This window comes from Arvicanthis niloticus, chromosome 7 (assembly GCF_011762505.2).
Source record: "Arvicanthis niloticus isolate mArvNil1 chromosome 7, mArvNil1.pat.X, whole genome shotgun sequence".
NCBI lineage: Eukaryota > Metazoa > Chordata > Mammalia > Rodentia > Muridae > Arvicanthis > Arvicanthis niloticus.
This window is the reverse complement of record NC_047664.1, coordinates 71,794,598-71,819,647: the sequence shown is the minus strand read 5'-3', so window position 1 is coordinate 71,819,647 and position 25,050 is coordinate 71,794,598. Positions and strand designations below refer to the sequence as shown.

General features: G+C 32.0%; 1 protein-coding gene across 1 annotated transcript in view; it reads left to right on the top strand.

Moving 5' to 3' along the window:
• Gabrg1 (gamma-aminobutyric acid type A receptor subunit gamma1) overlaps positions 1–25,050 on the top strand; it is a 69,977-nt gene that overhangs the window by 4,654 nt on the left and 40,273 nt on the right. Inside the window, exon 2 of the mRNA XM_034509509.2 lies at positions 16,968–17,116. Coding sequence (XP_034365400.1) covers positions 16,968–17,116 — 149 coding nt within the window. The remainder of the gene's footprint in view (positions 1–16,967; positions 17,117–25,050) is intronic.

Sequence of the window (25,050 nt, the reverse complement as noted above, 5' to 3'; positions counted from 1 at the left end):
ACAGTAATTCCTTATGTTGGCAATTGTTGATTCGTTGGCTTTTGTAATGGGTAGAACTACCAATTGACTGTCTCTTGGCAGGTAACTCAGAATTTTCTGATAATGTGGGAGCTAACACTCAATGAGGAGGTTGGCAGATCATTTCCAGCTTGATTGCTTCAAGTCCTTTATATGAAGTTTGTGGTGTCTTCAGCAATAGAATTATATCTTTGAATTCTAGGAGACAGCCAATGACAATAGTAATAGAGTACATTGTTTGATAATCTATTGGACTCATCTGACCAAGAGCTCAACAGGCAGTTTCTCATGCCTGTTTAGTCTTTGACTTTTAGGGTGTGAATTGTGACTCCATAATGAGCAACTTCATTGAATATATATATATATATATATATATATATATATATATATATATAATTTTAAAGTCAGAGAATGCAAAAATTGCATTTCTCCATAAATGAGATGCCTGCTAGTTTATTTCATTCCATTGGTTGGACACTGAACATTAAGAACAACACTAAATGGATTCAATTGAATATACATATATGTATATTCATATAAGGGTTTTGTGACTTTTTGTAGTTATAACTAGCATATATATATATATATATATATATATATATATATATATATATATATAATGTTCTTTGCCTCATTTTGCAAATGACAATACAAAGGCTTAGAAACTTTTAGAATATATTAGGGGTTATCTTGCTCTTAAAAGCTAAATCAAAGAAATTCACATCTTCTGTGAGTAGAACCCACATTCTTAATATTAAACATTTCATATAATAAATTCGCTGTAAGTCAAATCAATGAGTATGGTTCTTAATGGATGGAGACTGGGGAGAGAGGAAATAAGGAAACAAGGGGAATGTTACATAAAGAAAAGAGGAAAAAAGACTGAAGAAGAGAAAGAAATAAAAAGCCATGGAAATGTAATTGTGGATTCATTGATGCAAACACGATAGAAATTCTAATGTATACCTATCTCCTAAGCCATTGACTATGCTAGATTCATTATTTTAGAAAAGCATTAAGCAACCTGAGGTACTTGTTCATTAAAAATGACAGGTTAGAAAAGAATTAAAAGCAAGAACTTACAGTTTAGATACAATTTGTTTTAAGAAACTTAAAGTTATTGTTTCAGGCTCTATAAAAAATCACAGTGAGATGTATAGGTGGACCACATACTACAAGCAAGTAATGAACATCACAGGAAGCTACAGTTTCTCTACAAAGGAATAATAGATGCCTTATCACAAGATCCATTCAAGCAGAAGCTTGTTAAAGTGTTCTTGTACTCAGTGGGAGGCTGATGAGATTTATGGTTTTTATCTATTTTTAAGCAGTATCTAATTTTCTCCATACTAAAATAGTTTGGCCAATTGAATTCTAATGCATTAACAAATAGCTTTAGCTATTAATCCATCCAATGAATATTTCTTGCCCATTATTCATCTAACAACAATTTACTCAGTGCTCACCAAAGTGTTAACCAGTGTCCTGGAACCTGGTGCTAAAGTGGTAAGCAAGAAAAACCTTTGACTCCTTGTGTTTGTAAAGTATAAAAAGAACATAGATATGACACAGGACAGATGTATCAGGTCTTATTACAACTGAGCTTGATTTCTGCTGCCCATTTTGTTGATAGTTTGTTAATAGAAACAAACAAATACAATAAAGTCCTGTAAGTTGGGTCCCAAGTGCTAAGTGAGGTGCAGTGCTAATGATTAATACTTTGCCATCAATGCAGATCCAAGCAAAGACCAGACTCTCTGGAAAGTGTTAGACTGAAATTGGTCCAGAGTTATAGAATGAGAGCTCAGGAAACAGGTCACAGTCACATGTGTGTATGAGGTGCTATTAGGAAGTTTGGTAATTTTTGGAAACAACATTTCTATCATCATCTCATGTAACAGTAAAGACAGCATTTCTGTAAAGGCTCTGTAATTTCCTGTAAGAGTGAGGTTCTGAATTATAGACATCATTTTCTCACAGAAACCATGTAGTCTGTAAATTGACATATCTCTTTATGTTTGGACAACTGAGTAGCAATGTTAAGAGACTACCAAGCCACAGGGACAAGAAAACACACTTAGATATTCTAAATTCTAACTTGCAGCTGCATGGATATATCAGAAAATCAATGCTTAATGCATGTTGGGTTTCATATTAACATTTTACTGTTGGTGTGGTCAAGTTTCTAAAATAGATTTAGAAGTGTTAGAATTAAGGTTTCTGGCTATTAAATAATCATAGTGTATACTTCTGATATCATCAATGGAGGTTGTGCAGTATGAGAAATTCTTAAATGCAAGGATGCATTTGCTCCTCTGTCATCATAGATGTATTTCAGAATGTATGTAATTTTCAGAATATTCATCTAATATATGTAATTCAGTGTTTTCAGTAAGGCATACATTTTCCCTAAAGAAGTTATAATACATTGAATTTGATCTCACTGAAACATCTGCAATCTATAAGACATTTTGTTATTTGTGCAAATGATTTATGAACAAATGTTTATTTTCAGGATTTAGTTAGTAGCAATTCCATTTTAACAGCCCAGATTGTCACAATTAGCATTTATGAGAAAAAATGATCATTTATTTCTGTTACACTCATTTGTATCCGTTGTCTTCTGAAGGAAGTGTTCCACAAGGATCTTATATTAATGAGTATTATACTCTTATTTTGGATCTCAGGACAAGAAACTGGCATGGTCCTCTTATAATGGATGTACTAAATCTGAATTCTTTCCCTGTAAAGATATTTTAAAATATTCTGTAATTGAATAAGAATCAACATGATGCCTTTACTTTGAAAAACTCTTACAGATTTAAAGCATGTATCTGATGCATAAAAGCATCAAAGATTTAGAAAATGTAAACGTCTTGAAGGATTGTGTCATATATAAATCCAATTTATGTCTTGTCAGGCTCTATGGATATAAATCGAAATGGAGACTTTGATGTTCCTTTTATAATATAATTTATACACAGTGGCCACTTAAAATGTACTGTACTGAAGAGTATGCTTGCTTTCTCTGCCTCAAAACATCTCCTATGGAAGTGGTTACAAAGGACATTTATAATCTTTGGATATAGACCATATCTCTGAAGACTTTTTGATATCCATGGTTTCTAGTTTCTAAAGTCAGTTTAAGGGGCTAAAGAGGTAACCAAGAATTTGGAGCAGAGTGATTTCAGAAGACCATGTTTGAGTCCAAGAATTTTCACTGGGTGACTGGAAACTTTCTGTAGCTACATCTTTGAGGTCTCTACCATCTTGTTCTGTTTTCCAGAGGCACCTATGCTTGGCACCTCCACATACACACAGAGACCAAAAATAATCTCTGATTTTAAGAACAGAGTTAATCAAGAAAATAAATAAATAAAACAGACAAAAATCAAAATGTTGGCAAGTTTCACGTTTTATTAGTAACAATTGCTACTTCTTTTTACTGTAATATGTATCATTAAAAAATTTCAAAATTGATATCTAAAATATGAAGAATATTTTTATCATTTTATTTTTATCATTCTTCTAAATATATGCTGCTAGTCATGATTTTTTTCAAAAATCTACTTTGCTATATTTCTGTCAATTTTTCATTAGTGAAAAAATTTTCAATCTTATAGCTCTAATTTGACCTAATAAACTATGTCACAAAAGCTTGGTTACTGTTCACAATGCTTTTGAAATCAACAATGACCTGAGAAGATCTCACTCCTATAGAAGGAGCTTTGGGCTTTTGATAACAGTGAAGGGAGGGAGAATCACTCACTCTCCCTTTGGGGACCTGGCTGCTAGTAGGTTGCTCCTGCAGTTGATGGAGTGGCACTAATGTGTGCAAGGACAGCCCTAATAGGACTTAGCAGGTTATTAAAAATAAAAACAAAACATAAAAAGAGGACATGAATCTGGGAAGGAGGTGGAGTGAACACTACAGGAAGTTGGTATGGTAAGGTAAGCACTAAGGTAGTCTGTATGGTTATGATCCAAATATATATATGAGATTTTAGAAAAAAATTATAAGATATACAATATCAACAAAACATAGCACATGAAAAAAATGACATATCTATAGATAAACACATTTGGTTATTTGGCTTTTTTATTAGCTTAGTATTTTATACTAAAGATGGGCTCTGGCTTATAAAAGTATTTTTAAATATATTCTCTCAGTTCTATAAACACAAATTTTGTGCTTATGTGTGCATAGGTAAACAATGTACATGATTTTTATTTCAATAAGTTAATCAATATTTCTAAATTATTTCACACAGAGCAAGTCTCAGTGTATTAATGGTTGTACAATGCCATTTATCAATCTGCTTACTGGTGATGGGCCATTTAATATTTTGCCAGTGTGATGTTTAAAAGTCCTATTATATTTTAATGTACTCATACTCCTACCAGTGAATGTTAACATAGTTCTGTATATTTACTGGTTTTTACAATCTTTAAATTCTCATATGCTTACTGTGGTGTGTATCTCTTACTTGTCTCTAGTGATGTCTAAAGTGAACTTTGTTATATAGCTTTTCTATTTTTTCTCTTTCCTATAGTTGTTTCCATATGTTCTTTAAGAGTTGGCAGTTTATTGCTTTTCAACATTAACTCTGTCTGCAATTTTCTGCTAGAAATCTGATTTTTATTTTTATATCTTAGTTAATCACAATTTCAATGCATTTTGCTAGATATATCACTATTTTATTTCTAAACAAACTAGTCATTTTCTTTCTACTCACCAAATTTCCACATTGTTGGATATAATTCTGAGCATTTAATTTGCTCCCATTGACATATTTTTGTTTTTCTAAGTAAGAAAAATTTTAAAATTTATTTTTAATACTCTTGTTATTTGAGAATTTTTGCATGCATTCAGTGGTTGTTTGAATAAGAGAGATTTCCTATAGGCTCTAGTGGAGGCATTGTCTCCACTTGGTTCTGCTGTTTACGAAGGTTTAAAAGGTATGTCCACATTGTCAGATATAAGTCACTGGGGTGGGCACTGAGGTTCAAAGCCTCACACTAACTCCAATTTAGTCTTTCTCCAGTGTAGTATCAGAAATAGGTTATTGTTTTTTGAAGTTGTTACTCAGTGAGGTCCAATATTTCCCCTTATATTGCAGATTAGTGTCAATGCTCTTCGTTAGCCTTGGTCTCATAAGACCCTATTACTGAAGATACAAGATACTTGAGTCATAGAACAAAGAGAAACTGAGGTAGAACTCACCTGGAAGATTCTGACCTATTGGCTAAATTTCACAGTGCCAGAAAGATCAATGCATACAGCTAGAATATAAAAATAATCATCAATATTACCAAGTACCAATAATGACTAGCGTTGGATACATGCTTAGTGGTATACTAGTGATACAATTGTCATGAGACTAGATATTCATCCATTTATGTTAGATTTAAACCAAATCCACCAAATGAAAATCATACTGCTGTTGGGCTACCCAAAACTGTCTGCCATTATTCTGCTAAATAGACATCCTATTAGACAAATCTCAATGACTTATTGTACCCATACATACTGTACCCACCCATCTTTTGTATTAGATGATGAATAACACAGAGATTCTCAACTGAACAAAATCCAGAGAATGAAGAAGGGTTGAATGCTCAGTCATAAATTGAACAGCTGTATTATACTCATTCTTAAATGCTCAAGAAATATTATGGAAGGTGTAAAATTGTAAATGCTGGAAAGGGGATTCTTAAAGATGAAATAAATATAAAATTATAAAGATTATTGAATGTTTCATGAGCAGCAGATCACAAGTGGAACTTGTGTAGGTAATACATATTTATGTTTACAATGTACATAAAATATTTATAAATGATATGTCACTTTTTTCTGTTATTTTGGAGTTAATATTCAGTAAGGGAAAATAATATATATACATATAAAATGATATATATGATATGTGCATAATTATAGACATGCATAATATGTTTTCTCTGTCTTATGTAATTAAAATAAATTAAATATTAAGTACGTATTTAATTATGTACAGATTTTAGTATGATAATGGAACTTTAAACTACAAAAAAGAATACCTTTAGTTAAGGCCAGCTTAAAATTTCACATACAATGTTCAGATATGTTACAAAACATATAAATATCTAAAGTATTATCCATTGTAAATGTTTGAGGAGGAAAAATTTAAGATGGAAGACCAGATGAAGAAACTGGTGATAGCCATTCTGAGTGCATAGAAAACCTTCACATTAGGATCCAGGGCTCTAAAAGTGTGTGTGTGTGTGTGTGTGTGTGTGTGTGTGTGTGTGTGGTGTGCCATGCCCTTCATTTTTACAGTATTTCAATGGTTGTTGTGTTGATTATTAAATACAAGTATCCAAGAGCTGAAGAGAGTTTCTGGCGAATTCTGTCTTGAAACTGGAAGTATGATAACTGCAAAGTTCTTCAAAATTTTCAGAAACTTCACTTGTATTTGATTATAAAAATCGCTATAATGGATACCTTATGTTAGGCACATTCCTATTTATTCAGTCATGGATTAAATAATAATTGGGATCCTATTTCCCGCAATGTTATAGTGTAAGTGATGAGGTTGCATGAGAAAATAAATAAGGCCAATCCCAACAGTTGAAAGTTTCCATTAAGAAGGAAACAAAAAATGAATGCATGTTCAGGAACCAGGAGAGAGATTCAGTAATGGTTGTCTTGAAGAAATGAATTTCTTGCACTTTAAACAACTGCTAAGATCCACAGGGAAATAAATGTCCATTTTTAGCTACTACTTTATGAATGTATGCCTGCACAACAGTAAAGAAATATAGATTGAACAAGACTGAGCTGCATTACAAAGCCTGAATCTAAAACTATTCTTCAGAGATTTATTGACATAATTATGATTACCATGACAAAAATCATGTCATATTTAATGGGTAGGACCTTAAAAATTAGATTTACTATGACTACATAATTTCTTTCTTTGAATAAAAACATCTACAAGAAATTCTGACACCAAACTATTGAACACAAAATATCAAGTATTCCCAAGTTAGTCATTCAGTTGAGCAAAGGAGAATGAAAACTGTAAAAATCAGATTAAGAAATCTATATGTAAATATATTTTTCCTTTTTTTAATTTTAAATTTTCTCCAGTCATATAAGACTATATGTAAATTTTATCCCACACTTACTTTCACGCAAAAATTTGTTTAAATACTTCCAATTGACAATGAAATAAGGAGAAATTCTAACACTATTTTTGGCAAATATTTATGTTTAATGAATGCTCAGAATGTTCTAGGCAATTATTTTTTGCTCTCCTTATGTTTTTAATGAATTTTTTTTTGCTTCTTTACTACAAATAAAAGTAGAAAGGACTCTGTATCTTTCTTCACATAACTTTATTTGTCAATGTGTTTTGAACTATATGACCATTCTCACTTAGAACGGACCTGCATTCAAGAATACTAAACAAGCTAAGTATATTTCACATGATCTGTGTCATAGAGGAGGTAGAAAGATAGTAATAAGAGCCAGAGTCAGTGACCCCCTACCCCAGGAACAGCATCTTCCAGACAAAACACTGTTGTAGGTACACATTCACATAAAGTGCAAATTCACAAGTCCTGTTCAAATTCAGCCAAACTAGACTAAATCACAGCATAGAGAAGGAGAATTAGGTGCAAGTTCTCACCCCAAACAAGAAGCTACTGCTATTTATTTTATAGATTTATGGGAGGAAAAATCAGTTTTCTCCAATGTGCTACATTGGATATAGCAACACAACTTAGGACAGGCTACCTGCCAGGAAAAGCTAACCAACACAAAATGGATATCATGTTGCCTGTGTGCCTGTGTGTGTGTGTGTGGTTGTGTGCATGCATACCTGCGTGTGTGTGCATGTGTGTTTGTGTTAGTGTATGTGTGTATGAGTGCACCTGTGTATGTATGTGTTTATGTGTTTATTTATTTATTTAGACTTTTTGTTCTTTTAAATTTTGTTGTTATGTTTATGAGTAAGAGCATGAGGAAAAGTGAAGTTGGGAAGGCTTTGGAGAAGGGAGGATTTGGGAGGACTTTATGTAGGTTCAAAAATATCATCCAAATACCATGTATGTAATGAAAGGAAACACTAGCCAGTTGGCACATGACAACAGAACCTTGAGGAAGAAAATAATCACTCTGGCCCATTCCTTGTTTAAATTTGATCTTTTGCAGAGTCTGTTAAATTTTAATAACTATTTACAACTTCACTTATGCGAACTTTCCTAAGACTGAGGTGTAAGTATTTTAGAGGAATATTATGTTACTAATCAAATCCATATTATTTTTATATGAATTATGGTGATGGTAACATGTTTGTCATTCTTGGGGTGGCCAAGAACCAAGATTCAAGACTAGGTAGCCTAGGTAGCCTGGAGACTTCGGATAAAACCAAATATTATTCTTCTAAAAGGAAAAAAAAAGTAATAATAAAATGACTCCTAATGGCATTCTGTTATACCCCTTTTATGGTTTGGCTTAGCCATCAGAAAAGCTTCCTCCTGCAGCAGATGAGAACAAATACAGAGTCCACAGACAGACTTTACTTGGAAAACTCAGCCCTCAAATGGATGGCTCCATCAGCTCCTTTCCCTCAGAACTCAGAGAAACATGCAGAAGGGAAAGTGATAAGAATGGAAGAGCCAGCTGGATGGAAGACATCAAGAAAACAAGGTGCCCTGAATCACCATGATCAAAGCACATGTAATGAACTCACTGAAACTTTGTCAATATACACAGGGCCTTCACAGAATGGCATTAAGTCCTTTTTATATATATATATATATATATTATGACTTTCAGTTTAGTGTTTGTATCAGATTTATGAATGTAGAAATGAGTGGGTCTCTGATTTTTATACCTTCTTCTGGGCCATTTTTCTTCTGTATGTTTTGTTCAATTTCAATGCGTTAGACTTTACTTTGTGTTATATATTGTTATATTATATTTACTATAATTTATTTTCCACCACAACTCTCTTTTTTTCTAATATGATACAGAAAGGGTGTGGACCTTTAATGGGGAAGGGTGGTGGGGAGGGACCGGGTGGATTAGATGAAGGGAAAGTGTAATCAAGATATATTGTATGAACAAAGACGAATTGTTTTCTCTTAAAAATTTCTACAGGAACATAGTTGTCTTTAAAACATTATTTTGTTTTGAATATAATAATTACTATGCTTTTCCCAGCTACTCTACACAATACTTATGTAACCAAGCAGTCAGGATTCAACACCTCTCCTGCTTCAGTAAAAACAGCTGTGTATTCTATGGCTATTACTATATGCTGTTCTTTCAGTCTTACTGAATTTTATTTTATTTTATTTTGTTTTGTTTTATGCAAGTCAGTTCCATAAAGGACCTGTATCTGCTGCCATGCCATTTGTTTGAGTCTTCATGAAGAGTTTACCCCTGACTACAGAAAAGACCATATTTTAGATCTCCAGATGTATATAGCCCCTATACTTATTGTGTAGTTCATGTTTGATATGTCTCCTTACTCATCAATGAGTGCTGCTTGCAAAACCATCTTTCATTTAGCTACTTCTGATTGTTTCTTAGAAACATAGAATACTAAACCAATATACTCTTTCAAAATGCAGCTTCTAAAGATTTGAAAATATATAAACTGTAAACTATAAGAACAATCCAGAGAAAAAACTTTTAACGACTTCTTTATGCCCCACAGTTTTATTAACAGACCAATACTAATGCATATTCTAAATCTTCTATATTCTACGAGTTTTAATCTAGGGATATTGTATTTCTCCTTCTACGCTCATCATCTAGAAAGATGCTAAACTCATAGCAACTACTTGGTCATTATTATAAATAAGATACTATTTATAAAAGTAGCATTAAAATTGAAACTATAGTATAATTCACAGCTCAGTTGTCTTGTAAATTTGTCCAAATCAATAGGTGCTATATATCCAGCATTGTTCTATTTTACTCATGTATCATTATCAGTAGCTTATTTTCCTGGCACTTATAGGGATTACATAGTGTTTCATACTCACATTTACAAAATGAATTACGTAACTATATCTACCAATATACAATATATATGTGTCATTTAGAAATAAATTGTATAAAGTAAAATAAAATAGCTACAACATTATGAAGTTCTCTGGCATTGATGAGAGAGTAAAGTAGACTGTTGTACACCTTAAATGCTTGTTGAATTCATGCAGAGTTGACAACTGCACTATTATCTATGGTTTTATAGTTCATAACAGATTTCTTTCTACCACAATCTCATCCTCTTAGCTCATCATATGTTTGCTGGGTTTATAGACTGATACAGCTCTGCCTGTCTTATTTGAATGCAGGCCCTCACAACACTATAACTAATATTTTACCCACTGAATCACTCCTGATTCTGCATGCATTCAGAACCTTTGGAAAAATTATTTGTCTCTTATACTTAACTTATTTATAGTTAAATTAAATCATATATTTGCATTAAGTTAAGAACTCCTAACTGGGCTTTATTTACTGAATGTTTTATGAAAATAGCAAAATATGTAAAATATATATTTTGATACCACCTTTTTCATAAAAGAATTTTTAATCATTAGGCCTTTTTAGCTCAGTAAACCAACACTAATTAAATATACCAAAAAAATAGAACAAATTATATTTAATAATATTAACATGACAATATTTACAAGCTCAGCTAATTAAATGTACAGAATGATGTGTAAATAAGATAAAAAACTGCAGTCACAATATCTGAGTCTACACACACACACACACAAACACACACACACACACACACACACACACACACACACACATATATATATATATATATATATATATATATGTTATATATATATATATATATATATATGAATATTTGAAATGTTAAATTGTGCCAACTCAGGTTCCTTGACCAAGTATACTTATCCTATTACATTTAATGTCTACAGCTCATTCTTGTTTCTGGAAAGCAGTTAGTATAATCCCCAAATATAATATAATGATAATATAAGTTTCAAATTTGGTGATTTTAATATAAGTTCCAAATTTGGTGATTTTAATAAAGGTAGTAGTAGTAGCAGCAGCAGCTGTAATAGGAAATTTGTTTGTGATTATGTAGTAATCAGTTAGTCCCAAAACTTTGAAGTATGAGTAACAGTAGCAAAATGTGTATTGTATTTTCTACCCAGAGATTTTTTTCTATATATTTGCAGTACAATAAGCAATCATCATCCTGTCCTTGTCCAGGAAATATATAGGGAATATCTATGTAAAATTTATGATCCTGTCAGTGGATATCACTTGAAATTTTAACCTTTCTATTTCAAATCATGGGAAACATGCAGATAATACTCTTTAATAGTTTAGAGAAATTCCTTGGGCAATTCCTTAAGATGGTCTGGATTACACTGTTGTTTCTTAGATTAATGGGAGAGGCACCCTCATATGTCAGAATCAGAACACGCTGCCCCTTTTATGTGAACTATCTATAGAGTTACTCTATAATTCATCATCCTAAGTAGGTCATTTTGTAAGTGAGAGAGAGGGATTTAAAAATAATTCCACAGCAACAGATTTGAAACAGACTTGTCCTGAGTAAAATTAAGGAATTTTCATCTTATGAATGAAAATTAGTTTATGGTGGTTGATTGATTTGCTTTAGGCACATGTATGTTATCATTGTCTAAACATGGCTCCACTTTTGATTGTATGACAGAACCCCACTTGTCTTTTCTGATATTATCTCTTAAATATTAGGTAAAAACACTTTCTGCATGAAAAAAATCAACTTATATAGCCATGAAAGTCCTTTCATATGCAATAACGTGTCATCAAAGAACTTCCTGTATTGTGCTACATTAAGAGTTTAGGAAGATATGATATATATGATATCAAAGCATTCTTTAGTAACTAGTTACAGATAACTGTAGATGCAGACACTTTGTTGTAGGATATAGAAGCTAAGATGAGATAGGGCATGTAGAGATATTTGAAAAAAATACAGGAGAAGGTAATGTAAGAAAAACAAATAGAAGGGAAAAGCTTTGAGTAAAACAGTTGCTTGCTACCTGTTAAACTAGAAAGATGGAATGTCTTGAGAATACGTTGCTCTTCTAAGACAGGGAGGCATCAGACATGAATAGATTGAATACTGTCCCTGCATGTTCTGTTATTGCCTGAGAGTAGCTTCTGGTAACTAGGGCCTGTATAGTCTCAGGGCTGTTCCCAGGTGCTTGTAGCTGAATAGGTTGGAGAGCAATGTTCTCAGACTGGGGTATCTTTCAGCAAATTTCAGGTCTATCATGATAATTACGTCGACAGAATAATGTACTATCTCTCCTCAGAAAAAGCTCCATTTAATTATTTATTTTCTATGATTAGAAATTCAATTTAGAACTCCTTTTTGTATAGACGAAGCAGAAGTTCATTCTTAGGTTGTGAATACTTCTATATTAGGTCCTCTCTGTTCATTAATATTATAAATTATATATTGGAAAATTGTATAATACTATTAAATAAAGAATAACATCTGTGGTTTCATTTGTATAAAACATTGAGTATACATGTTACCTGTTTTCTCACCAAATACTTAGACTCACTTTATACATAAATGATAGAAAAACTGCTTAATGTTATATTCATTTCCTCTTGTGATTATAATGCCCTATATTTATAGTTTTGGTAATTATTAGAGATTAAATTCAAGGCCTCATGCACACTAGGCTTATGCTTGAGTTCTCACCTGCTTGGCTAAGTTCCTAGCCCCCTTTTCAGATTATTTATAAGCATTAATTGATTACATATAAACAATCTATTATGTGAATATTTAGTTATTTACTAAAGCATATTCATACTATGAAATGTCCACTGTTTCTTAATAAACCCAGTTGTGTGCAATGTTTTTCAGTATTATTTGTTTGACTACATCTACTGTGTTTTAGGAAATCTTTACTAAATCAGGAATGCCATGCTATTTGTCTACATTTCCAGAATTCCACACATTTTAAATACATAGTAATTTCTCCATAAATGAATGAAAACTGGGTTGGAGACCAGTCTCCTTAGAAAGTCTTTTTCAGAGAGAAGGTGTGATTCCTTAATACTCACACTTTCAGATGTGGAATCCCTTGAGGTTATTATTTTACCTTCTTGTAACCAAAAGATGGAGCAGGAACATTTTAGACTTAGATTTTTCCATAACTTCATTTATACTATGTAATGTGTGCTCCTCCAAAGTAGCAAATCCATATCCCGCAATCTTTAGTAAAGATAAATTATGTTATTTCAGGAAACTTCAGAAAGCTCATTTTTTTAGCTTATATAAATTTTAGAAACAAAAAAAAAATAAATCTGCTTTTTATTATTTAACCCATAATGCATCCTGTAAACATTTTCTTATCTATGAAGTAGGGATGTATGTGTTTTCCCCAGAATTAATGCATATTAGGTGACATAATGTGTCAAAGAAACCACAACTAGATAAGGTTAGGCAAGGTTTCTTAAAACCATTGGTATTTAGTAGGGACAATTGCTGATAATAACAATGAAACCATTAATTATCACCTTGGACAATTAGTAAAATTGCATAATCAAGACTAAAAGACTCATTGAAGTTACATTTACATGAATTTAAATTGCTTATAGACTTCTTTGAGAATGAGTCCAGAAAAGTTCTAATGTTAGTAAAGAAAATTTAGTAATAAATATTTACTTCCTATTGTTGCCCAAAATATGTCAATTTTACATTAATCTTCAAACTGTTTACAAGATCTACATAACCAGTTGAGTGTAAAAATTATTTTCAAAAGTAGTATTTTTAATTATCTAAGTAAGACCAATATGATGTTAAAATACTTAACAAATATTCTTAAGCTGATTTGGATAGCTTCAAGGAAGGTGTAGTGACATTAGAATTAATGAATTTTCTTTTATATTATGAGTTAAAGTGAGATAAAATAGTTCCATAATAGTAACAAGATCACTTTTCTGTGCTGCATATTGAAGGGCGAATACAACTCATTATAAATGTGTTTTTGTTTACCAAAGTCTACTATACAAACTAGGGTGAAAAAGCTTTAGTTTACTGAGAGATTTGACTGCAATTATGTTTCAAGGGAAGGTTATATACTTAGATATTCAGCAACTTTTCCACACCTACTAAACACTTCCTTCTCTATAGCATGGATTGAAGGGTGAAAGAGTTTAAAATAAAGCTTATTAACAATGTCTCAGCCTCTATATGATTACTAACTTCCAATAATTATATTCCAAGGTGTCTCACCAGCCTGAGGTCTTACAATTTCAGTGTTTTCGATGTCTTAGCTCACCTAAGTGTACACTTGTCATTTTAGAGAAAACAGTGAGATCTGTTTAAGAGAACAGTATAAGGTTATATAAAGATAATTTGTAGAACATATAAAAGAAAATTGAAGCAATGAATCACTTGTATAAAATTCTAATAAATAAATCTTTATGAAAGTTTATCTTTTTTATTATTTGTAATAGCTATTGCTTTATTTGAAGGGTAGGGGAAAGCCTTCATTTTCATTTGTAAATATTCTCTCAATAAAAGCAATATTTCATTATCTTTGCTGAGCAGTGCAACTGTCAGAATCTCAGGTCCACCAGCAGATCATAGTCAAATCAATTAATCCCCTCAGGTGCTATTCCCCCATTAATAATGTACTAGAATACAGATAATATGGCAGAAGCATAGAGCTGTCAATTACCTTGTAACTCTGCAAAGGATATTTCCTAAGGTTGTACAAAAAGTACATACTATTGTATTTTTTCCATCATCATGTAAGTAGGATAAAATGAAAGAGCAAAGATCAGACTAAGTCTTCCTCTGTAAAAGATGTGGCCTTGGCGAGAGAAATTGATGGAAGTTTGGAGAAAACAATCGCAGGCAAGTTTCACAAGTATATGTCTACTTGTTTCCTAAGACAGGAAATAAAAAACCAAAAAAGACCACAGTGACATTATAAGTAGGAAAATACCAGGTTAAAGCCTGCTGGTTACAAACTGATCTGAAATGCCTGTGGCTTACAAACCTAGCCTGCTTGAACACTATAGTTCTGTTATGTCTTGTCCATGTCACCTTCATTCTTGGACTGAAAAGATCAAGTATCCTTTAATACAACTAGTTATCTGCCATGGTACATGTATATGGGATTAGACATTCTACTTTGGTATGATTAATAACTTATTTTTCAAAACAATTTAAAGAGTATTATTTAATACTTATTAATATTTGAGGCCAAGGTTATTTAATATTATTTAATATTTGAGGCCAAGGTTTGTATAAATTTTTTTTCAGGAACAACTGACCAAGTCAGAAGCGATTGGGCTGAGAAGTATGCCTGAATAGAAAAGAACAAACATACATTGCAAAGAAACTAAACACAGCTAGCTACTAGCTGAAAATATCAAAATCATGGCAGAGATGAATTAAGACATGAAATTCTTTAAAATTTAGCTTCCCTTTATTGTTTTATTTAATGTTTCATTGCTCAACTTTTTGTTCTGTATAAAAAAAGGACCAGATAGAATCAAGGCATGTCGATAACAGTCTCATTTCGGTCCATGATTTTAGAGGTTTCACCATTTAACTGTTTATTCCATTATGTTGGGTTTGTAAAGCCACATGACAGAGAGGTAAAAGAAATATTGGACAGCCCGTGTGTTCTCTTGGAAATATAGAAGCAAAGTGATAGGGAAACAAAGACAATGGTGGTCCGCAGCCCAATTATGTAACTGTACTATTAGAATTCATCTTCATAGATCCCATTACCTTTCAGTGGTTCCACAGACTGAAGACCAAAGTTCTACCCATGGCTCATCGGAGGACATTTTACATATAATCTATAGACAAACACATATTAAATATATAAAAAAGAGTAAATATTTACTAACAATTTGTGGTAACAGCAATAGAGACACAGGAATAGTGCATAAAGATATAAATATACTGATGTAAGTAATTTAGGATAGAACTTGTCCTTGAGTTATTCAATGTTAGGTTTAGGTGTTGGATGTATTTCACTTAAGAACTAAAGACATAAAATATAGTCTGTTGACAAGTCTATAATGATTTCCATTAAACAAGAATGGGGTAGTTAAGCTTTGTGTAATAAAAAAGTTCATTAATTCTTTTTTCTCTTTTTATCTGTACATAAACATTATACCTGAATCTATATCTGTTTTACTTGAATGTCTTTATCATTATTTGGTAGTAGAATGAATTCTTATGCTTATTATAAATGTATCTGTGTTTCCATGTAGAGATGTAACCAAATGCACATAAGAGTACAGCACAACAGTACAGAAAAGAGAGGAAGAAAAGTTAAATGTAAGGAGATGAGTAAAGACAGAATGTAGATAACGGGCATGAATTGGGAGAAAAGACATACAGCTAATTCTTGTTCTAGTTTCTGTTTTGTAGGTTTTGGTCTGGTGGTCTTTAATGATAGGATTATAAATACAAAATTTTACTCCTTGTTTAATAAAATGGTTCTTTATGTGCTTTCCTGATTCTTGTAATTTACCCATATTTTATATATTTTGCTAGACTATTATTAATTTTCTTATAATTATTTACTTTTAATTTTAATCATTTATTGTAGGCGTTACCAAGTCACCACATGCAGCTTTGGGCATTATATTCTGAACAAGTCTAGGGAGCAACATTCATATTTTTATTGACTATTCTGTTTATGTTATGGAGCAGTTTGAAGACGTATTCAATATTTTCTTTAGCATGCTTTATGGGCTTTATTTTTAATGTATTTCTTATTTTAGTGTTACCTTGTATGTTATTACAATTTAAAGTGATAATATGTTTTCATACTACCATATAAGTTACAATTTTGAAGTAACTTACATATTTATAAATACACATTTTCATAAAGCTTTTTCTGCACAACATTCTCTTTGAATAATTTAGCGTCGATAAGGCAGATGATGAAGAAGATGAAGATTTAACTATGAATAAAACATGGGTCTTGGCACCAAAAATTCATGAAGGAGATATCACACAAATTCTCAACTCTTTGCTTCAAGGTTATGATAACAAACTTCGTCCAGACATAGGCGGTAAGTCTGAGGTATCAATCTTGGATCTTGATGACTTCAACTGTTACTAATTTAGTCATTATCTCATATCCAATGGATGTTCCCGATTGTTCTGGTTAAAGATTTTTTAAATTAATTTTTATTGGATATTTTATTAGCATTTCATATTTTATACCCTTTCCCCATTTCCCCTCACCCAGAAACCCCTATTCTACCCCCCTCCTCTTGCTTCTATGAGGATGTACCCCCACTCACCCACCTACCCTTGAATTCCCCCACACTAGGGCATCCAGCCTTCATGGACCAAGTACCTCTTCTTTCACCTATGCCTGGCAAGGTCATCCTGCCATACATATACAGCCTGAACCATGGGGTTAAGGATTGTTAACAGCTGTGTTCAGGAGTCTTTGAAGAGTTTATGTTCTGAAAGAAAACAGAAAACAAATATTTTTAATGTGGTTTTGTGTCAACTGGTACTATAAAAGGTGTGTTAGCAAGGAGTTTTGATAAAATATTTTGGAAGACTAAAGAGAATCATAAAAGTGATGGTGTTTAAAAATAATTGTTGGTACTACATCTCATAAAATAACACATTTTATTAACAGAGGACTATAAGAAGTGGTGGCAAAGTTACGCTGTTCAACATTGTATCTCTAAGGCCCAGGCAGGTATATCTGTATTTAACAAAACAATTAACTCTGAAGGTTCTAATGTTAACTTCAAACAAAACCAAATAAACAAATAAAATTTACAAAAAGTTTAATTGAAATTGTCTTAAAATTACAGTTAACAACAAATTGCATGTATGTAGAAAAATTTCCTAAGTTTATTACATTTAATGGTGTAAATTATTTTTCCATAAAACTATTATGAGAAATATTCTTAAATATAATAGATATCCTTGAAGATTTTAAGAACAGTAATTGTATTTTCCTAGAATGTACGTTCAGTCTATATTAATAAAATCAATTTTGTATATGTACACAACATTGATTAACTATTAGTTATTGTAGAATAATTCTATATTTGTTTTAATAATACAAAGATGTGATTATCTTCACAATGATGACCACTTTACTTGTTTAATTTTATTTAAAAGTGCCATGACAGGACTTGAATGCAGTGTACAATAGTTTTGGTTTGTTTCTGATTCCAGAAGTCTAATTTACATTTCAGTAGTATATAGGAATGATGGTAGATATGAGAAAATTTTAAGACACTATGCTTGCTATATTTTCTTCTTATATTGAAAGGGTTTTATTCCCCTAAAACTTGAAATACTTTCTGATATAGAACATAGTTTTTTTCAGTATTATCTACAAGTAAGTTTTAATCTTTGAATAACTTTAGTCAAGGGCTGGAGAGATGCCTCAGAGGTTAAACACATTGACTGCTCTTCCAGAGGTCCTGAGTTCAATTCCCAGCAAACTCATGGTGGCTCAGAACCATCTGTAATGGGGTCTGATGCCCTCTTCTGGTGGGTTTGAAGAGAGCAGTGGTGAATACATAAATAAATCTTTAAAAATAAAAAAAGTCAGTCAAGCTTTGTATGAATTTTATTTATATATAAAACTTAGGGTGCAGCTTCTCCATTCTTTCATCTGTATGCATGTTTACCACAGTGTGAAGCACACATACTAAGTTACATCTCATACCTCATTTAATAAGATTGTATCTGTGTTTGTGTAGAATAGTGATTGATTGGCCATGTTGCTGTTTGTATTGTCTTTATGTTTTCTAACAATTATTTTAGTGATATAGACTAATGAGCTACACATTACCTCCCTTTTATTCTCTGGATATCTGACATGAATGTATATACTTCCTTAAATATTTGAAAGAAAACCTTAGAAAATTTATGTTGGAATAGAATTTTGTTTGTGGGTAAGTAATATCTGCAATATGTAAAAGTTTTAGTAGATTACATGCAAAGTTAAAACTTGTGTGCAAATTTCGATGATAATCATTTCAATGAATATGTTATATTTTTAAATTGCTCATTTTAAATAGTTATATATTTTTTATTTTTAATGTTCCTAGGATTTTCGTATTTTCCATTTTTTATTCATTTTATTAACAATCTGTTTCTTTATCTATAAAAAATCTTGAATAAAGTTTCAATTTTATTTTTATATCAGGTCCAGTTATTTCTTTGCCAGTTTGCTGTGGTGGATAATTGCAGGACCATTTCACTGCTGTGAAATATTGGATTTATTAATTTAGTTTATTTTAGTACTCATACATTATCTCTCTTCCTAGGTTGTTTAAATAATTTTATATTAAAATTGAAATAATAAAAATCTGCATGTATACTTCAATAATCTGCAATGTTAACTTTAGAAACTCAGTTTAAGAGAAATTAAGAGGAGAACATTGACACAAGGCTACTACTTAAACATCAAATCTTCTAACCTTATGCCTCTTTAACATTTTGCAGTATTTGCATTTATATGACCTTAGTAAATTAATAGAGAAAAAGAAATAGTTTTCTTTGGTTATTCTTAATCAATCAAGCAATCATTTCTGAAATATCACATATACACATACACATATACACATAGATACAAACAGATATGTATACATACATATGCATATGCAAGTTAACACTAAACCCTAAGCATTCTAAGCAGAAGGTATTTATATGATTAAGCACATACATACCTATTTGACTCCTTGCCTCCTCACTCTCCTCTCATGCAGTTTTACACTCTTTCTATCTCTTGTCAGAAAACATAAATCTGAGGAATAATAATAAAATACAGTAGGATATATCAAAATGAACAAATTGGAGTATGACAAAGCAACCAAATTAAAAAAAACAAAGGAAATACACAGTAAATATATATAGACACAAAGAGATACATATGTACATATATATACATACATACATACAGAAACATACATTTATATCTTCATATGTTCATTTGTTTGTTTGTTATAATTGGGTATCAGTTGGCGATAGCTTGTTGGTTATGGATGAGGCCCTGTGTCTCCATCTTCCTTCAGCATAGGACCCCATTTGATTTGGACCCTTTTGGCCCTGTGCATGCTGTTTCTGTCTGTTTCTGAGTTCATGTGTGAACCAATTCTGCTGTATCTCGAAGGCCTTGGGTTCTTTGATATACTCCATCCACTCTTGTTCACCACTGCTTCTGCAGCTAAGTGTTCTTTGCTATGAGGGGAGGGACGTAACGGAGACATCTCACTGAGGATTTCAACTGGGAGCAAGGTAGAGTACACAGGGAGGAGTCTAGGGAAGAAAGAGACCATGGAAAATTAGGTAATTATATTTTAATTTGAAAAAAAGAGAGAGACAAAGAGCACTGGCCAGTTAAGTGCCCCTAAGTGTTTTATTACAGCCGTGTTAGTCTTTTTGCCTAGAATCCCACAGCAGTGATTTGATCCCTTTCAGTGCATTGCATCAGGAAGATGTGTTACTGCTCAATCTTGGACCAACTTGTTGCTTTGTGATATTAATGATGTTAATATGCTTAAGTATCAGATCTTCCAACTGTCTCTAAAAGGTGTTATGTTCCCCTTTACTGGTTAATTTATTTTAAAAGTGATACTGTGAAACTGTGCTAAAGTATCCATCACAGTCCTGTCCATTATTTGTGAATCATCAGTGAGTCATACCTGTGACATTTGTTTCTGCCCTACTTTCCAAACAGACTTAATACTGCCATTATTCAGTCTATGAATATTGACTGTAATTCTATCATAAGGAACAGTGGCTCCTCCTCTTGCAATTGCTTGCCTATAATTACTGTCATCAACAAAGACCATAAGCAATTATTTTGCTTTACACTTCCTAATCCATCATCATCATTATTCATTGTATTGTACAATGTGAAACCTTCAGCCACAGGAGTCTCTTATAATTTGTTCCCTTTGTTTGTGTAAGTGTCCCTACTGTTTTATACGCTCAAGATTTTTTTCCTCCAATCAGACATTCCAGCTCATCTTGACCTAGAACTAGAATTCACTCATCCTCCAAGAACATTGCATTCTCTTGTAATTTTTTTGGTTTTTGTAAGGACATTTAGAATTCAAGATCTAAGCCTTAGGTGTATTCATTACTATTGTGTAGCACTCATTTTTTTTTTTTTATTCTCCCAGTGGACTATGGTAGAAAATTACTAGTGTTTTACACACATGAATACTCATAGATATTTCTTTCATACATGTATTATGAAGTATGATTTTGAACTGTAGTTTTGGCTTAAATACAAACATCATAGCAATCAATCTAGCCCTTGGTTCGTTCGCTTTCTTTCTTTCTTTCTTTCTTTCTTTCTTTCTTTCTTTCTTTCTTTCTTTCTTTCTTTCTTTCTTTTTTTCTTTCTTTCTTTGATTTTTTTATTCTTTCTTTGTTTTTTTTTAAACGTTTGCTAGAATATTCTTTATTGGGTATTTTATTTATTTACATTTCAAATGTTATCCCCCTTCCCCTTCCCCTGCTTCTATGAGGGTGCTCCCTCACCCACTCACCCACTCCCACCTCCCCATCCTGGCATTTCCCTACACTACGGCATCAAGCCTTCCCTGGACCAAGACCCTCTCCTCTCATTGATGCCCGACCAGGCCATCCTTTGCTACTTATGCCTCTGAAGCCATGGGTCCCTCCATGTGTACTATTGGTTGGTGGTTTAGTCCCTGGGAGCTCTGGAGGTTCTGGTTGGTTGATACTGTTTTTTTTTTCCTAGGGGGTTGCAAACCCCTTCAGCTCCTTCAGTCCTTTCTCTAACTCCTCCATTGGGGACTCTGCTCAGTCCAAACTTGGCAGTGAGCATCCGCCTCTGTATTTCTTACAGCTTCCTTTTCCAACGCTAGGACATGATCCTAATGTCTCTGCCATATATCTTCATACTTAGCCCACATAATAGCATATAATTTTAGAACGTAATGTATCTCTGCGCATGTTATGCTTCATTAATCACATATTTTGAATTAACTCCTGGATTTGGCATAAATTCTAAATCAAACTATATTTTCCAAATTGTTATTCTGTTGACTCAGTTTTATGAATTATTTTACTTATTACTTGAGTTATTTTCCTACTAGATATGATATTTTAAGCATTTACTTTTTCATTTGCATGTGTATTTTATATACTAGAAATACTATGGTATATAGTAAAATATTGTAGTATATAATGTATCCATAATATAATATTACAGTACATAATATATAGTATTTAATATACTAAATACTCTAGTTTATCTTGCCCTAGAACTAGAATTCACTCATCCTCTAAGGACATCGAGATCTTTTGTACTTTTATTGGGTTTTTGGAATGACATTTAAAATTTGAGATCTAAACCTCATATGCATTCAATACTATAATACTGTTAATATATAATATCCTTTAATGCTATTATCTCATAATTCTATGGTGTCTTTAATTTTTAGAGTTACCTGAGTTAACATGCATGTATGTTTGAATATATCAACTTTACTACCATTATATTTGTCCTAAAATTTTTGGTATTTTTTTAATGAAAAAATGATATTTTATTTTTATTTTATATTTGGTATTTTATTTTTATGTACTGCAGTTTGAAAATTTCTTTAAAAAATGAAATCTTGATAACATGGAATTTTCCAACAGAACAATGTGGACTGACTTTCCATTCATTCACATTTAGTTTATGATTTCTAAGAGTAAATAAAATATTTCCCATATGGTTTGTTTACATGTACTCATTCTAGTCTTAGGTATTTATGAATTATGTTTCAAGCAATGTTTTCTTAACTATCATATCTAGTAATGCTGATTTATAATCCTCATTGTGTATTCTGCTATTTCATATTTTTTATTTTAAAAATTGTTTTATGAATTTTCAGAATGTGCTATCAGAGCATATGTCGGTAATTAACCCCCTGCTGCATCAGTTAATATGCAGTCCCATTTAATAATATTCACTAGTAGTCTACTTGTCTTGATATGTCTGTGATCTCACAGAAAATAGTATTTTCAATTAGTTTTCATTTGGGTCCAATATCTTATCCTATATTTGCATTATTAAACTTACATTTTTTTGTCCTTTTAATCAATAGTCTCTTGTCATTTTTCTATCTTGAGTCATTCTTTCTGTAGGTAGATTTTTCTCACATCATTTATGAATATTAAGCCTTTTTTGATGGCTTGATCTTAAATGTACATGCAGATATAAAAGCTTGAGTGTTCTCTGTCTTTTCTGAGTTTCTGTTAATAGGAAACTTTGCTTCTGGCATGCTCAGCTTTTTCATTTTGAAAAGTGTGATGACAGCTCAATGATTTATTCTTTAACGAATATTTGATTATTTGATTTTAAGTTGTTCTTTCTGTGATGGTTTCCTTTAATTGTTTTGTAACATTTCAAAAAAGTGGTTTTACTAATATATACCCAAGAATTATTCTGTTTAATTAGCTTTCCCCAAAGCACTTGATTGTTTTAAAGAACCTGTTTTTATGTTTTTAATGCCAGGAAGATTTATTTATTTGCTTGCTTGTTTTTTGTTTGTTTCACATGATTCCATTACTATTTCTATTTCAATGCATCATTTCTCCGTGGATTTAATTATCAGCAAATTCATCACACTTGCTGATCTTGCATTTATCATGTATTTACCTCTTTTTATAATAATTATACTCTATTACTAAGTTTCTAAAGTATTCACTGTTGGTCATCCTGTGATTCCATCTTTGTATACAAGCAACAGGCTTCTTTCTCGGTTTTTTTAAGGACAGGAACTGTGCCTCAGGCTTACCATCTGAATTTCTGATTCAAAGTGAATGGTGTTCTTTCTAGAATACTTGCTTGGATACAGGCAGCTTCTCTGAGTATTTTTCTTTTGAGGTCTTTATGGCTTACTGCTTGTAAGCATTTTTTGCCAAGTTGCATTACTATGACTTTAAATCATTTTTGAAACAAATTTTTTTGTCTAATTATTTTGTGATTTGTAGATATTTTACCATTGGTGTTCTCAGGGTGTACACATAGCATTTAGTGGCTGTGGTGGTGATGTTTCTTTTGTGTTAGATGAGGATTGAATGACATTCAGATTGTTGGATTCTGTTCCTTTGTAGAAACATATAATTCTCCTTTTGCTATTTTTCTCTTTTCCCATCCAATTTTTAAAGCATGTTTCTATTTTCACTTTTGACATTGTGCTCTGCCCAGAAACACCTTGTATTGAAGAATGTTCTTTTATAACACACTTAGTCATAGATTTCTTTCTTCTTACTGTTTGTAAGAAGAAAACATGTTCTTAAGTATCTTCAAATTGATGACACACAAGTTGTCTTTTATGGGATTTTCACATCATTCTCAAGCTCGTTACAGATTTCCTTCTCTCACAAACCTTGTTTTATTCTGTTAACAGAAGAAAAGTCATACAGAGTGAGAGGATGTTTGAGGTATTTCTAAGAAAATCTGTTCTCAATTCTTTCTCCCCCTCACTTCTGTCCCCCTTCCCTGGATTTTTCTAATTTTGTCTATTCCCAGAAATCCAGTTTGGAATTTGAGCATAGATTTTTTTCCTTCTTCTCTGCACTACTGCATTTCTTATTTTGTTGGAAATGTTGGAACCTTGGGCAGAGTTATACATGTTTCTTTAAGCACTACTTTGACCAGTTTATTCTTCTTTCATTTCTTCTTGGATATGTGGGAAATTAAGTGAATATTGCCTAATTTCAATAGTTGAGAAGTATTTTAGAAATATTCTTATCACTGACTATTTCTACTGAACAATAGTGGTTTCAGTAGTCTGGGCCTAAGACTTGTATTTAGAACCTGCTTCCTTTGTTGCACACATATTCCTGGAGTAACTGAACAATTTCTATATTACCCTAAAATCTTAGCAGCTTTTTATATTCAGTTTGTCAGATAACTTCTGTATACCAGATGACTGAGGACATTTCATGCAAGACTCCCAACTCCACTCCATGTTATTGTCATTGTTGCATATAA